This window comes from Acinonyx jubatus, chromosome X (assembly GCF_027475565.1).
Source record: "Acinonyx jubatus isolate Ajub_Pintada_27869175 chromosome X, VMU_Ajub_asm_v1.0, whole genome shotgun sequence".
NCBI lineage: Eukaryota > Metazoa > Chordata > Mammalia > Carnivora > Felidae > Acinonyx > Acinonyx jubatus.
This window is the reverse complement of record NC_069389.1, coordinates 118,994,233-119,010,901: the sequence shown is the minus strand read 5'-3', so window position 1 is coordinate 119,010,901 and position 16,669 is coordinate 118,994,233. Positions and strand designations below refer to the sequence as shown.

At 46.2% G+C, this 16,669-nt stretch overlaps 1 protein-coding gene across 1 annotated transcript; it reads right to left on the bottom strand.

Moving 5' to 3' along the window:
* Positions 1 to 210: 210 nt before the first annotated feature.
* On the bottom strand, positions 211 to 883 carry LOC113597815 (uncharacterized protein CXorf51A-like). Its single transcript, XM_027054822.2, has 2 exons — positions 716 to 883; positions 211 to 544 (listed from the first exon to the last, which is right to left on the bottom strand). Exons 1-2 carry the CDS (start codon positions 845 to 847, stop codon positions 335 to 337), a joined length of 342 nt encoding a protein of 113 aa, XP_026910623.1. The 5' UTR covers positions 848 to 883; the 3' UTR covers positions 211 to 334.
* Between the last annotated feature and the right edge of the window lie 15,786 nt (positions 884 to 16,669).

The window sequence follows — 16,669 nt, the reverse complement described above, 5'->3', positions numbered from 1 at the left end:
TCCGGTCTCCTCCTCTTCCTGTCTTCCTCTTCTGTGGGAAGCTCGTCTTCGGTGCTCAGTTCCCACCCGGCCCTTATCCCCACTTTCTGGCCTACCAGACCTTCCGGTCTCACCCCCAACCCCCCAGGCCCAAGCTCCCTCCCTTGCTCGCCTACCTCTCCCCTTCCTTCCCCACTCCCCACCGTCAGAGAACTCACAGAGACACACAGATTTTTTTAACAGGTCGTTTTATTTTCATTGCCAATTGTATGCCCCATTTGTGTGAAATTCGATGACTAAACAGCCACCCATTTCTCAGGGGCAGACCTCAGAAATCTCTGGCCTCACTCTAGAGTTAGCGGCCACCACGCACCTTTGAGGTGCTGGGTTGGTCCCACTGCGAATCATGGGGATTCTGCGCTTTATTCATCCTGCGGTAATGGCCGAACAGGGCAGTCCCTCTACCTTTCTTCACTTTCTTTGAAGAAATGGGAGTCTTCATCGGGGCTTTCTTGGTCACGGTCCCCCGGAGTTGTCTTTTCACCTTTATGGTTGGTTTGGTCACCTGGAAAGACAACAGAGTGTCTGGTCAGGGGAACAGGGTCGGGGGTGGATGGGACAGGGGCTTCGGGAGAACCCCTCGGAAGAGGGGGCGTTTGCCAGGTAAGGGCACAGAGCAGTCTTGTGGGAAGTGACACTAGGGAAGAAGAGCTTGGGTTGGGTGGGGTCGTCTTACCTTGCCGCTGCCTCCGGTCTTGGGTTGACGGGGGGTCTTCGCGGGTTTCCTCCTTCTGGGGCCTGATGTTGATTGCTGTGTAGCTGTGCTACAAGCTGGTGGGTTCTGGGTTTTCCTAGTTGCCTTCGCCATCTCGAAGACTCCCAGCGGTCTGGCCCAGACCCCTGAGGCGCCCCTATATATACCCCTCCCAGGGCCCTGAGGGACCACACCCTTAAGCTTTGTGTGGTCATCTGGCCACTCCCCCAGCCACTGTGACCTCACGAGGGACCATCCTGACACCTTCAGGGGGGAGGGGGAGTGCAGGGTGGGTGAGGCCAAGATGTTGTGGTGGGAGGAAGGGGCCACTTCTTTCTCACCCCTTAAACAGCCCCCCAAACTGATGTGCTAACCCCCTCATCTCCACCAGTTAGTTGTGTGAGGCCACCTGGCTGGGAGAGGGTGTCTTCTCCATGCCTTTTCTCACAGTAATCTTCTTCAGCGACTCATTGTGCTCTCCCCCCCCCCATCACCTTGATTTGGTATATCTGCCCCCAACCCCCCCGCCAGATAACATGGTGGCATTTAGCTTAACATGGAGATGTTAATCATCCCACTTCCTGACCACAAATGACTCTTACGGGCCAAGCCCATTCACTCCCTGCCTGCCACCAGGAAACTTTCCCATCCCACCTGCTTTTCCCGGTGTCCAAGTCGCTCTGTTCCCTTTTCCACTTTCCAGTCTGAAATCACTGCCTTCAGGCCGTCGGACTTCAGCAAACAAACCTGCCCCACTGGGCGTCCCGCTCTTGTTTCCAGTCTGGGGTCCATACTTGCCTTATTAGGGGTACTTCCGGACTTGGGTGCTAACCCTGTAGGGGGATGAGGCGGGTATTCGCGTGCTGGAAGCTGTGCTGGGTGATGGCAGGTGAGGAAGGACAACCTAGGGATGGTGGCCATCCTGGAGGATTGCCCGGAGGTGCCCGGTTAAGGTCTCACCTCAACCACCGGTGCGTCAGCCGCGCGTGTGAAGGTCTCAGCACGGGTCCTCATAGCACTTTCCGCCTCTGACTTTACTGTTGGCACTGGTAGCATCCTCCCTCCCTTGGGGCTTATTTCACAGCTGAGACGCTGGTACAGTTCATTTCAGTGAACAAGCCCAATACGCTCCTGACCCCTTGGAGGAGACACTGCCATTAAATCCTGTCCATATAGTTCCCTAGGTTGAAGGTGTCCCATTTGGGTTGTTGGCCCAGGAGGAAAGGGGAAGCAGGCCATGGCCTTCCCTGCAGGCCTTATGTTCCTAAATGACTAGTGGACTCAGTCGGTCTGAGGCGCTCATCTGGACACACAGCCTCTAGGCTTAGCGGGACTTCTGGGGTTTCCAATGAAGGGCTCACTTTCCAGTGTCCCCTGGTTGCTGAGTCACCCAGGATGCACCACGTGTCTGAAAATGTTAAAAGGAAGACCAAAGCACACCATACAAGAACTTGAAAGATGATGGGCAAAGCGGGGGAGGGGAGGATTGTAACCTAGACCATTAATATCACTGACACAGAAAGCCTCTTCTGACTTTTAGAAATAAGATCCAAAACCTGAGAGAAAAATGTGAAAAATTTACAATTTACAAGAAAGATGTAGCGCTGGCCTTTAACCACATTAACGAGGTTTTTGACATCACTAAGTTGAGAAAAATCAAATAGAAACTCCCTCGAGAAATCAAAAGTGCCCTAAGAACTGGCACAGACTTTAGAATTAGCAGACAAGGGTATTAAAATAGTTATACTAACTATATCCGTGTGTTTACAAAGTAAGTGGAGATAGTCACTAAAAACTGGATGCAGGGACACCTGGGTGGTTCAGTCGCTTAAGTGGCCGACTCTTGATTTCAGCTCAGGTCACAATCTCTCGGTTCATGAGTTTGAGCCCCACACAGGGCTCTGTGCTCATAGCTCTGAACTCTGTCTCCCACTCTCTGCCCCTCCCCGACTGGCGCACATTCTCTGTCTCTCTTTCAAAAATAAATAGTGTTACTACGAATTGGACAAAACCCACAGAACTTTACCACACGAACGATAAATCTTAAAAAGAGTCACTTGGGTGATCATGAACCCCAATTGGCAGACTGACAAAATAATGTAACCGTATTACGAATGTGTGACATAACTTCACTGAAGGGGGTGGGGTACAGAGGCATTGACCTAAGTAACTTTGATAATGAGTGGAGATGTTAAGTTGAAAGACAAAAGGAACTGTGCATACATGTTGTATTCCAGTTGGCGAAGTTGTTTCCCATTGTATGGGTTAATGATTTTGAAGTCACTGCACGTGTATAATGGAATTGAAACAAATCAGTAAATGGGTGGCAGATGGTCAGAAGCAGGTTTGCCACTGTTGGCATGAGAGACACACACACGCAAGGGAGGCAAACTAGAATGAACCCCGTGGTCCTAGAGTAGAGACCACAGTATAGACTCATGTGTAACTTAATATAGACACAGACGGAGACACATACACAGATACTGAAATAATTACAGATATAAGTATATACATGAGTGAGCATGCATAGACATATAACCTATCTGTTTCCACTGAGACATCCCCATAGCAACAAGCATAGCTACCACTCCAAACCAGAACTTGCTTTCTGAAAAGAGGCTCCTAGAGAAATGGAAGATTTCAGGGTTGGGGAAGGAAATATACGGGATCAGCCTAGAGCATGTTGTGCCAGAAAGTAAGGATCAGATCAAAAACACAAAAGGGTGGGGCATGGCAGAGTGACACAGGAGCCACCGAAAGAGCTCTAAAAATGGCCACACAAGGGATACAGGAGTACTGATGCATAGGGGCACTTGTACCCCAATGTTCATAGCAGCACTCTCAACAATAGCCAAATTGTGCAAAGAGCCTAAATGTCCATCAACTGATGAATGGATAAAGAAATTGTGGTTTATATACACAATGGAGTACTACATGGCAATGAGAAAGAACGAAATATGGCCCTTTGTAGCACCGTGGATGGAACTGGAGAGTGTGATGCTAAGTGAAATAAGCCATACAGAGAAAGACAGATACCATATGTTTTCACTCTTATGTGGATCCTGAGAAACTTAACAGAAACCCATGGGGGAGGGGAAGGAAAAAAAAAAAAGGTTAGAGAGGGAGAGAGCCAAAGCATAAGAGACTGTTAAAAACTGAGAACAAACTGAGGGTTGATGGGGGGTGGGAGGGAGGGGAGGGTGGGTGATGGGTATTGAGGAGGGCACCTTTTGGGATGAGCACCGGGTGATGTATGGAAACCAATTTGACAATAAATTTCATATATTGAAAAAAAAAATAAAATAAAAATGGCCACAGCTGGAACAAAGTGAGCAACAAAATAAATAAATACAAGAATATTACATTCTGACTCAAGGCACTAAATAACGTTCAAGAGTGCATACTGACACAAAGAAGTGCTTGAATCAATAATTAAATGAAGGAGAACAAACAAATCTCCTGTAGAAAAGAAGTCTAAGTATCTTATGTAGGTGCTACTCCCTCAAGGAGGTAGAGCGTAACTCTCTACCGCTTAACATTTGGCCGTGCGTGGGGGTTTCCTTCCAAAGAGAACACCATGAAGAGAAAAGAGCAGCTTTTGCCGTGTAGCAACCTGACAGACACTCCCTCAGCCAGGTGATCAAGGTTAACGTCAACAGTGATGAGTCATGTTGATAGCATGCTCCCTTGATATGATGGAATGAGAAGGACGCTGTGCCTCTGTGACTGGTCCTCCTCCCCAAAAGCCAGAGCCCCGGCCAATCATGAGAGAAATGTCAGACAAATCCCAGTTGAATGTCATTTGACAAAATACCTGACCAGTACTCCATAAAACTGTCAGTGTCATCAAAAACAAAGAAAGCCTGAGAGAAACCTCCAAGAGACGTTTCACGGCCAAGAGAAACCTAAGGAGACGTGACAAGTAAATAGAATCCTGGATGGGATCCTAGAACAGAAAAGGGACATTCGGTAAAAACTTAGGAAATAGGAATAAAGTATGGGCTTTAATAATAACAATGTATCGGGGCACCTGGGTGGCTCAGTCAGTTGAGTGTCTGACTTCGGCTCAGGTCATGATCTCAACAGTTCATGACTTTGAGCCCTGCATGGGGCTCTCTGCTGTTAGCACAGGGCCCACTTCAGATCTCCTGTCTCTCTGCCCCTCCCCAGCTCATTCTCTCTTTCTCTCTAAATACATAAATAAACTTTAAAAAAAATCTAAAAACAGAGGCACCTGGGTGGCTCAGTTTAAGTGTCTGACTTCAGCTCAGGTCATGATCTCATGGTTTGTGAGTTCGAGCCCAGCATCGGGCTCTGTGCTGACAGCTCAGAGACTGGAGCCTGCTTCAGATTCTGGGTGTCTCCCTCTCTCTCTGCCCTCACCCCACCTGTGCTCTGTCTCTGTCTCTCTCTCAAAAATGAATAAATGTTAAAAAAAATTTTAAAAACTATAATGTCTCAATATTGGTTCATTAGTTGTAACAAATGTCTCATGCTGATATCAGATGTTAACAGTAGGGAAAATTGATGTGGAATACAAAAGAGCTGTTTGTACTACCCTATGGTTTTTCTGTAAATCTAAAACTATGCTAAGGTTAAACGTTCATTAAAACCACAAAAACTAAGTTATTATAACTGTGTTTCATATGTTCAAAAGTAGCTATGAGACCTATAATCCTCCCCTCTATTTTAGAGGTAAGACAAGCGAGGCTTTGGGAGGTAAACCAAGTAGCCCAACATTCTAGAGGCTTGTACATGAGCAACTAGGACTTCAGGTGACATCTCACCGATTGCACAACCCATGATTTCCCTGCTTCTATCTGAATGACAGGAAGCCATGTAGCAGAGAAGGGCTATTGTATCGTAAGCCAGGTTTTGCTTGCATGTTTGGGTTATGAAATTGATGGTTGTACTTCTGGTTGATTTTTTCTTTCTGGAGTTCATATTCCGGAACATCTCTCATGTAACACTTGAAGAGACTGCATTTAAAAAAATGGAGGGGCAGCTCAGTCGGTTAAGCATCGGACTCTTGGTTTGAGCTCAGGGCAGGTCTCTCTCTCCTTCTCCCATTGCCCACCTCCCCCACTTGCGCTCACTCTCTATCTCTAAAAAAAAAAAACCCAAAATAATAAAAAATAAAAATGGAAGGCTTTTTTTGCACAGGGTGAAACTTGTACTCTCCATCTGCCCGGCAGAAGAGAACTGAATGGAGACACGGGCACACCTACAGTCTCAGGTCTCCTCCAGACTGGCCCAAGGCCAAGAGGTAGGACCCAGAGGTTATACTCTCTGCGACCCAACTGGACCAGTCTCCATCCAGAGGCATCTCTGGCTCCAAGGTTTTCTTCTTCTCACATCTTACCATCCAGTGTAATCTTTCCAGAAGGAAAGGAAAATTCATGGCTCTCAGATCTCTCTTACTCCAAGTCCCAAATGGTATTATTTATCCCACATTTGTAATTCCTTCTCACAGAAGAGAGGAAGGAATATGAAAGGCAACTTGGCCTCTGTCAGAACTGTTTGCCATCACGTGTCTTAGAGAGCTCTTATGTCTTCACCCCCCTTTTCCCTCTCCAAGCCCTCAACCAAGTGGCTTGAGTTGGGATGGAGGGAGAAGAGGTGGAGAGAGGTTCCAGCAGAGATTTACCAAGGAAAGTGACTCTGATATCACCGCCGTCTGTCTTCTCCTTCCCTCGGTACCACATTGCCATCATTATCTGCACTAACATTTCCTCTAGCACTTACCATAGCTCACCTTCAAGCTGTCTCATTGACAGATGGGCAAACTGACGTTCAGAGATGTGAAGTGACTTGCCCCAGGTCACAAAACTAAGAAGAAGGACAGAATTCAGAATGGGCCCAGAGGATACTCTAGCACACGGGCAGAGGGCAGACAGTTGAGGTGAAATACATGCCTCTTGGTCTTGATCTCATCGATGAAGTAGGGACACAGGAGGGAATAGGTATCATAACGAGGTTTGGGTGAATGGGAGAGTCAGGTGTGTGTGCCGATGAGGCCAAGTAAGTGGCACGGGACCAGACACTTCAGGCCCATTTACCTTTTCTCATCGGTTCAACAGGGACAGGGGGAAGAAAATAATTTAAACCAGTTGTTTGACCAAGCCATCAGTTGATTATCCGATATTTTCCCCTTTGCAGGTGATTTTATTGGCGTTTGTGTAGACAGCCTGAGGCCACATTTCCAGGCCTGTAATTATACAGGGAACGAAGTCAGTGCTTTCCTTAATTACACAGGAAATGAAGGAGAGGGAGAGTATTTTTTCAGCCTGAATCGTACAGTCTGAACTGCCTGGATTTACAAGACATCGCCAGTCCTCCCTCAGGAGTTGTCAGCCTGGACTTCTCTATGCGAGTTCGAGCGTCGCGTCCGCTCCCTCGCTGCACCTCGCTGGGACTTACTGCCTCCTCACTCCCCCACTAGTCAAGTTGTATTGTGAAATATTTGATCACTTAAACACCTTTTTGGGGGGGCAAATACATAACTTCCCTGTGTTGAAAAGTGCAATTGATCTCCTGCTCCGTGTCAGCCACCTACATTTGTTTTAACTGCCATGGAATCATGATTCAGTGAAAGCCTAGTAATTTGGCTTGAAAGTTGATTATGGCACCTCCGCTGACTTTGCGCTCCCTTTGCTCTGTACAATTACGTTGCTATTTAGCAGGCATTTACTTGGAAAAGGGTGTTTATCAAGTGAAGGCGAAAGCATGTTATCCACTAATTTGGCAAAAGAAAATGTGCGCTTTATGTTCAATGTGCACACACGCTTTATATATCTGTTAGCAGACAACTTTCAAAGTACAATTTTATGCAAGTTGAAAATGTCCATCCGTGCAGAAACAACTGCTAATCTCAGGAAGGAGGAGCCATTAAGTGGCCAAGTTGTGTCATGTAGCACAAACACCGAAGGGCCCGAGTGTGACACCCCATCCATCAGAGCTTCCAGATGAGCTTCTTGCCTTGCTGCCAGGCCTTGGCCAATGAGCATCTCAATGACCCCCACGATGGCCCAGAGGGAAGAGGCTCCTCGTTGAGTTTCTTGGATGGAGTAAGCCCTGTCATTCTTCTCAGATCCATCAGAAGTCAGGAAGGTTCTGCTGCCATCACCACCATGAAGAGAAACAACAAAAATGATGGAGCTCTCTGGAAAGCAGGGTACTGGCCCCCAAAGATACCTATGTCCTGAATCTAGAACCTGTCAATATGTTACCTTGTATGGCTAAAGGGTCAAGAATCCTTCAAAGCAGAGAAACTTTCCCGACTATAGTCAGAAAAAGATGCCATGGTGGAAGAAGGGTCAGAGACATGCCACACTGTTGACTTTGAAGATGGAGGAAGACCATAAGCCAAGGAATGCAGATCGTCTCTAGAAGCCAGAAAGCACAAAGAAACCAATTCTCCCTTAGGTCTTCTAGAAAGGAATTCAGTCCTGTTAACACCTTGATCTTTAGCACAGTGAGACCCATGTGTGACTTCTGACCTTTGGAACTAGAAGATAATGAATTTGTGTCCTTTGAAGTCACTACCTTGTTGTCATTTGTTACAGCAGCAATACAAGCTCAGATATTGATCAATACGTGTGTGGTCAGGAAGGTTATTTTCTCCATTCGAGGACAATAATACAACCTTGTCTGTGCCTCTCTAACCAATAGAAATACATTCTCGAATGAGCAAAATGGGGTTCGGTCTAGCAACCAGGATTCTGTCGTTGGGATCATGCCTAAGAAGTGCTGTGAATAAACAGGCCCACATCCAGTTGGTTGTTTTGGCACAGGACTGTTAGAACCAGCACAACTTTCCAAGGCTCCCTGGTCCCTCGCCCGTGCGGTTTCTGAGGTGGATATAGGAACGAGAAGGAAAATTGAGAGAGAGCAGGAGAGGGAGAGGAAGCAGAAGTAAGAGTATGCTGCCAAATGTTTTTGGCTAAATTCAGGATATTTGAGCTTGAAACGCTGTTCCAACATACATTTTAGAGTTTTAATGGCTTAATCTTACGGAATAGTCTTATACATCGTTTACTCCTTCAGAACGTCTTCTAATGCCTTAGTTGCAAATTGCTGTCCAAAGCGGTTGATGTATATACATGCGTACGTGCACGCACACACACGCCTAAATGCCAAATTGGTAAAAATGATCTTTAGCTTCCTTCTGAAAAACAAAAACAAAAACAAAAACAGCATATTCATATAAAGAGTCACCTAGAGCGTGGGCTTAATGGACTCTGTCATTTTCTCCAATTTTGCCCAAATGAGGTTTCCTTTTTTTATTTTTTAAATCACATTAGAAGCTCTTTCCTATGATGTTTGTATGTGTAGTTGGACTATTCATTCTCTACTCAGAGAGCCATCGTAATCTAATATGTAACAAGAGTCTAAAAGCTAATCAATAATGGAACACAGATCTGTCTATGGAAGTACCCGCGCCTCCTTGGAGAGGAAGCTGCACAAGAGAGCGAGCCTCCAAGGGCAGTTCCAACTTTATATTTATTCTATGATGATTCAACTCCATGTGTAATTCTTTGTATTGTCACTTCCAATTATTTTCGGAACAAATACACCAGGGAAATGAGTTACTCGTTTCAAAAAGCGCATTCATATTTGATAAATAGCTTACAGATTAGAGAGAAGATGTTTACTGAAACCAGGATTCAAAGCATTGCCCGGCTCCTCTAAAGCTAATAGTGCAGGGCTGGGCCCAGTTCCCCGTGAAGGTGCTTACCCTGGAAATAGCGTGAAGACGAGCCTTTCACTGGGGTTCTGACCAGATGGAAGACCCTGGGAGGCCTGCATCCATCAACTAACTTCTTGTTTAGTAGCCCAGAGGACAGAGTCTGGGTCCCACAAAGCATAAGTGAAAAGTGTCTTCTTATCTCTCTGCTTTTCCTTGTTTCTTCAGCTATTGGATTGTCTTGGTCCCTCCAGGCTGCTATCACTAATTGCCACGGAAAGGGTGGCTTATAAACAGCAGACATTTCTTTCTCATGGTTCTGGAGGCTGGAAGTCCAAGCTCAGGGTGCCGGTGCAGTCACGCTCTGCTGAGAGTCCACTTCTGGGCTACAGACAACTGACTTTTTGTTATATCCCCCTACGGTGGAAGGGGTGAGGGATCTCTGTAGAGCCCTTTTATAAGAACACTGCTCCCATTCATGATGGCTCCACCCTCATGACCTAAGCACCTTCCAGCGGCCCTACCTCCTCCTAATGCCATCACACTGGGAGTTGGGACTTCAACCTAAAAATCTGGGGAGGAAACAAACATGCAGACCATAGCAAGCATCATTTAACATAAACCTTTGCTGAAAAAAATCAATGGGCGTCATTCACTCATTCATTCATTCACGTGCGCCACACATCCTATCTCGGTATTATACTGTATTCTAGGGCGTACCCCACTTGCTAGGCCTTCAGACCATTTCCATAACTCATTTCTTCTTTTTAATGTTTACTTTTATTGAGAGTGCATGCGCACGAGCCCAAGGAGGGAGGAGCAGAGAGAAAGGGAGACACCGACTCCGCAGCAGGCTCCAGGCTCTGAGCTGTCAGCACAGAGCCCCACGTGGGGCTCAAACTCACAAACCGTGAGATCATGACCTGAGCCAAAGTTAGACGTTCAACCGACTGAGCCACCCAGGCGCCCCTATAACTCATTTCAAAAGTAATGTTTCTCGTGATTCTTTGTTTGTACTCTAACGTCGGCTGCCCTCGGTTCACCTTGCAGAGGGCACATTGTTTGGACTGGGAAGATGACTTTGAGAGGCCTGAAAAAATTGAAACTTAAAAGCTTAAGTTATGGGAAACTGAAACCTAACCAAGCTTAACCAGCTTGTTCTGCTTCTGTACAATTGCTTGGCACGCCCATGTATTCCTGATCAATCATTATTGCCTGGCACATCCGTATATTCTTGATCAACCATTGTTACTTAGCACATCCGTGTACTCCTGATCAATCATTGTTGCTTGCCACATCCGTGTATTCCTGATCAATCATTGTGATACCCGTACCCCCGGTTGTGGTCTGACCTAAAGGCAGGAACCAATCGAATACTGTAAAGTGTCCAACTTTAAACACCAACCAGTCGCAGCTCTGTAACTGTGGAAAATTCCTGATTTCCCCATGACTTGTTTGTACCTGTCTATAAAAGGGGTGTAAAAACCTCTCTCAGGGCCTCTTGGCGTCACTGGCAACGGGGGTGCAGAGGTCCAGGTTCGAACCTGCAATAAATGACCCTTGCTGCTTAGCTTTGACTCTGGACTCTGGTGGTTTGTTTTTGGGGGTCTCTTAAGACTCTGGGCATTTCAACTTCACACCAGAATCTCCTGCATCAGCGTTGTTAGGCCCCTTTGAGGAACTAAGCAGCTGGAAGACCCGACGTGTTTGAATATCTTGTTCATAGGGTTTTTTGTGGGCATTAAATAAGCAAATAGGTATAAAGTGCTTAGAACTATGTCTGGCAAATGATAAATGCTTTCAGAATGAAAGATAGGAGTGAAAGATTATTGGAAATAAGTAAGACTTGGTTTATTCTGGGTGTAGCCTGGAGCCTGTGTCAGTCAGTGGGTGTGCTGGTTGCCCTCAAACAACCACCCACATGGGTCTGGGGAAGCCCTGATAATTCTTTGAGGAAGGACTAAACTCTGGCAGGTAAGGAAGGCATGCCTTCTTTGGTGGTCTGGCCAGTCAAGGCCAGAGCACTGGATCTATGAGGGAGGAGACCTTGACTTTCAGGTCTTTCTTCTATTGGCTCCAAGCCAAGCAACTTGGCCAACGCCGTGGTGGTGGTGAGGAGGGATAGTGATTTGAGGGTTCGACTGATGCAGCAGAAATCTATGTTCTGAGCCACGGAAGTGCTTGCTCAGACATCTCCTTTCGGCCACATTTACAGAGGCCTACTAAGTGCAGGGCCACGTGGCTAATGGGAAGATGAAGGGGCAGAATCAGCAGTGTTCCTGGGCAATACTGGGCTTAAGTCCCCAGGATCTACTTGTTGACTGACTGAACCATGTCCAAGTGCAGTGATTACTGAAGACACTCACTCTTCCCTTTCCAGGAAATCTAAGCTGCAGAATGTGTCAGGAAGGCCATTGAGCATTCCCTTGTTTGAAGCACCATCCTAAAATGGCAATAGCAGTAAGATATTATGGATGTAATGAACTCCGGATATGGTGCTAAGAGCTTTACATACATTATCCCATTTGTTGTCACAACTCTGTGAGCCCACTACCGTTATTCTCTTATTTTGTAGATGAGATTCAGAGGAAAATGACCTTTCTGATGTCACATTATCAGTAGCGGAAGGGCTGGAATTTGAATCCAGGACCTCAGACTCCAGAAACCATACTCTCAAACACTGTGTATTCCGCCCTTGTGGAGAATGGGAGCTCCATCTGAGTTCCTCTGAGGACTCCACTGCAGTGAGTACATGGAAGGCTAGAAGGGACCCTGACTCTGCTGAGTACTGCAGAAACCCCCTCCCCAGCCCCATTCACCCCAGAGACCCCTTAACTAGACCCTGGTAGGGATTGAGGCTTGCTGTAGCCAAGCACAGGGGGGCCCCAGTCATCATTCGATTAGGCCATAATTTGCCTTTCAAGGGCTTTTATTGTTTAACATGCAGCACAGATCTCACAGATCATAGACTCCTCTTTTCTATTTAAATGGGAAGACAATAGTTTCCATGTTTGAGGCCTTTTACAAGACTCTGATGATCTTTATCTCGTGCAGAATAAATACCGTTATGGTTATTGAACACATTGATCATTATGCTGTGGCTATGTTTTCCCAATTAAGCAGTTGGCATGTTTGTTGCTAATAATGTGCTAATATGGTGGCAGGGGGAGGGAAGCTTTTAGCAACAGAAAGGGCAAAGTGGGATTCATTCATGGATTCCAGGTGCATCTGGCTGTCATTTCATGTTATGCTTAGAAATCAAGGTAGCATCAGTGTGAAGAAAGGACTGTTAGGAATCAACAGACATTACTTCAAAATGACGGTTTTGTATTTGATTGAGATTGTAACACAACTGCCATAGTTTATACGTTTGCTTTTTAAAAACTGTGGTAAGAAACGCAGAACATAAAATTTACCATCTGAGCAGCTTCAATTTATATACTTGAGTAATGTTAAGAATATTCATAGTGTTGGGGCGCCTGGGTGACTCAGTCGGTTAAGCATCCGACTTCGGCTCAGGTCATGATCTTGTAGTTCATCAGTTCAAGCCCCACATCAGACTCACTGCTATCAGCTCAGAGCCTGGAGCTGCTTCAGATTGTCTCCCTCTCTCTGCCCTTCTCCTGCTCATGCCCTGTCTCTCTCTCTCTCTCTCTCTCTCTCTCTCAAAAATAAACATTAAAAAAAAGAAGAATATTCACATTGTTTTCAATGGATATCCAGAACTCTTTCATCATGCAAAGCTGAAACTCTGTTCCCGTCATATGTCAACTCCCTATTTCCCTTCTCCGCAGTCCCTGGAACCATCCTTCTTTTTGTGTCCATGAATCTGACTGCTCTAAGTGCCTCATATAAGTGGAATCCTACAATATTGTCCTTTTGTGACTAGCTTATTCACATAGTGTAATGTCCTTGAGACTCATCCATGTTGTGCCATGTGACAAAATGTCCTTTTTTAAGGCTGAACAATGTTACACTGTATGTACAGACCACATTTTGTTAATGCATTCGTCCTTGTTGGTGCACACTTGGGTTCCTTCTACCTCTGGGTGTTGTAAATAATGCTGCGATGAACATAGATGTGCAAGCATCTCTTTGAGATCTTGATTCAATTCCTTTGAGATCTTGATTCAGTTCCTTTGATACAATGCCTCTGGGTATTGTAAATAATGCTTGATCAACACAGATGTGCAAGCATCTCTTTGAGATCTTGATTCAGTTCCTTTGGAAATACACCCAGAAGTGTCACTGCTGGATCATAGGGTAATTCCATGTTCAGTTTTTTGAGTAACTGCCATGCTGTTTTCCATGGTGGCTGCACCATTTTACATTCCCACCAAGAGGGATTCCAGTTTCTCCACGTCCTCGACGACACTTGTTATTTTCTGTTTTCTGTAGTGGCCATCCTGTGTGAGAGGATATTCATGTATTTTAAAATTTCATCTTTGCTCTGCAGTAATTTCTTAACATATGAAATGTCTTTTTTACATTTCAAATGTGGCCTACCTTATAGAATTTAACCAAAGTGATGAAGAACAATACACTCTCCTCACGCATGGCAAGAGTGCACCCGGGGAGACTTGGTGGGCTGCTCTGGATGAAAGCCCTAGTAGTTGCTTGTTTTAAGGTTTAAATCTAATGCAAGTCTCCTCATCTTTGGTGTCTTCCATAAACCCTCCAGGAGGAGGCAGTAACTATCCCCTCTGTGCTCAATGGCATTATACTGTTGTTTGTCTACCTGTCTGAGGACTGGTCTCTTTAGCTCATCTCAGGGCATGCTCCACCCCATGCCATTTCTGGGTGTATCTCACAGCATGTGTAGCAATTAAATGTGTGGGCTCTGGCATCAGATTGCCTGGGCTTGAATGCCAGCTCTGTTATAATTTGCTCTATGACCTTGGGCAAGGCAAGCTTCTTCCCCTTTCTGGATCTCAATTTTCTCATCTGTTAAATGAGTATAATAGTATAAACCTCATAGCCTTGTTGTGAGGAGTCTATCAGTTAGCATATGTAAAAGGTTCAGACGCACCTCTGGGGCATCACAGGTGCTCACACATGTTAGCTCTTGGTGTAGCTATAAGGGTTGCCATTACTATGTTACATTGCAATCAAGTTCAAGCTGTCTGGGTAGTCCTTGGTAGCTGTGCTCTGCCCTGACTCCCAGGGTCTATCCCTAGAAAGGTGGATTCTGAGACAATTATGACTAGGTAGGTGACCTTGAGGAGGGCTGTAGAGTGAAGGTGACCTGATTTCTCCTTGGACTGACATTTTTGGGGTGCCTGGGTGGCTCAGTTGGTTGGGTGTCCAGTTTTTGACTTTGGCTCAGGTCATGATCTCACAATTCATGACTTCAAGCCCCACATCGGGCTCTGTGCTGACAGTGCAGATTGTGCTTGGGATTCTGTCTCCCTCTCTCTCTCTGTCCCTCTGCCGCTTGTGTACCCTCTTTCTCTCTCTCTCAAACTAAATAAACAAATTAAAAATATTTTAAATTTAAACTGGCATTTTTGAGTCTACTGTTTAGGGAATGTTTTACATCTCTGAGTTAGTACTCCTGGGCGCGTGGCGAGATTGCTCTTGTAGCGATTGCTTGCAGGCCGGGATCTAGGGTGGGACTGGGCCGAGGCATTCTCTAGAGAATAAAACAAAGTTTGCAAGACAATTATTTACGTTCTAAGACTACTTCGCTTAATTTTTCAACTGTTATTCCTGAGTCGTTAGTAAATCCTGTAAGGTCTTATTTATATCCTCCAGCCCTGCCTGTTTTATGTTATGAAGTGATAAAGGGGAGCGTCCAATGTCCACCCTCTAGCCAGAATGGTGGATAACAGGGTGGGACACTGCTGCTACCACCACCATCCCCACCCCGGCGCCATCCCCCCCCCCCCCACCATGCCCATTCTCCATCTCCTATGTGGCCAGTGTGTGAGCCAAGTCAGGAATCAATGAGGCAGCCATATGATGAATGGGGCTCTTGGCTTCAGCTCAGGGTATAAGATACAACTTGGAGAGTCAACCTTCTCACCCAAAGGGCTTCCCTCTAGCGGGAGGGTTGTCTTAGCTCAGGTTGCTATGACAAAAATATCCTAGAACTGGATGGGCTTAAGCAACAGACATTTATTTCTGGAAGCTGGAAGTCCAAGGTCAGGGTGGGACCCATGGCTGGGTCCTTGTGAGAGCCCTTCTCTTGGTTCGTAGATGGCTGCCATCTTGTGTTTTCATGAGGGGAAAAGAGAGAGACCATCACGTTACTGCCCCTTCCTGTAAGGGCACTAATCCCATCATGAAAGCTCCACCTTCATGACCTAATGACCTCCCAAAGTCTTCCTGTCTAAATACCATCACATTGGAGCTTAGGGCTTCAACGTATGACTAGAGGGGAGGGTAGAAACATCCACTCCATAGCAGAGACTGCCAGCTTTGAAGGATATAAACTTGACGTTATATTAAGGAAGGTAGTAATTTACTTCACGTGGTCAGAGCCATTAATGCAAGTTTGTGGATCAAATTTTATGGAGAACTCTGTAATCCTGTGGTGGCAGGACTGGCCTGTAAGGCTATCTGGCTGGTCTGCCCCTCGTTCTCCAGCCAGAGAAAGCAAGGTTCGGAGAAGACAGAGGTTGCTTCCAGGCCCAAAGCTAGAGATCAACAGAGCCGGGATGAGGGCCCAGGCCTCTCAGATGGTGTGTCGATGCCTGCGACAGCCTTGTGTGACAGGATGGGATTTGGCATGAAGCGTTTCAAAGTCACTCTACCTATCTCCTCCTCCTGTTCGCCAGTGGCAACGTTGCCTTAGGACTGAGGGTGGATGAGAAAACACTTCTCAAGGTCCCTCAGTGAGCCTGCTGGAGTGCCTGTCAAGAAATTCTTGGAAAGGCGTTTTTGTTCCCTCTTCTGTGAGTAAGAGAAATGGTGAGCATTCGTTTTCAAAAGGCCTTTCATTTTTTAAAGCTCCTTAATTTCAGCCCCCTTTCCCCACTGGCCCCTGCCTGCCGGCTCTGTGAGTTGAACGGAATCCACTCTTCAGCCTGCCTTCCTCAGGGAAGAACCGCCCTGTGTCCTCCCAGACAATGGTGACCTTATGTGGGCTGGCAGAGAGAAGTGCAGGGCTCTCGCTGAAGGGCGGCGGGGCTTCTGGGACCGGCGGGCCATCGGCAGTGACAGAGATGAAGAAGGCAGGAGCCGTTTACCCTTCACAAATATGGATAATTACACAGAACGCAAAGCTGTAGAGAGATTAAGAAAGTTCA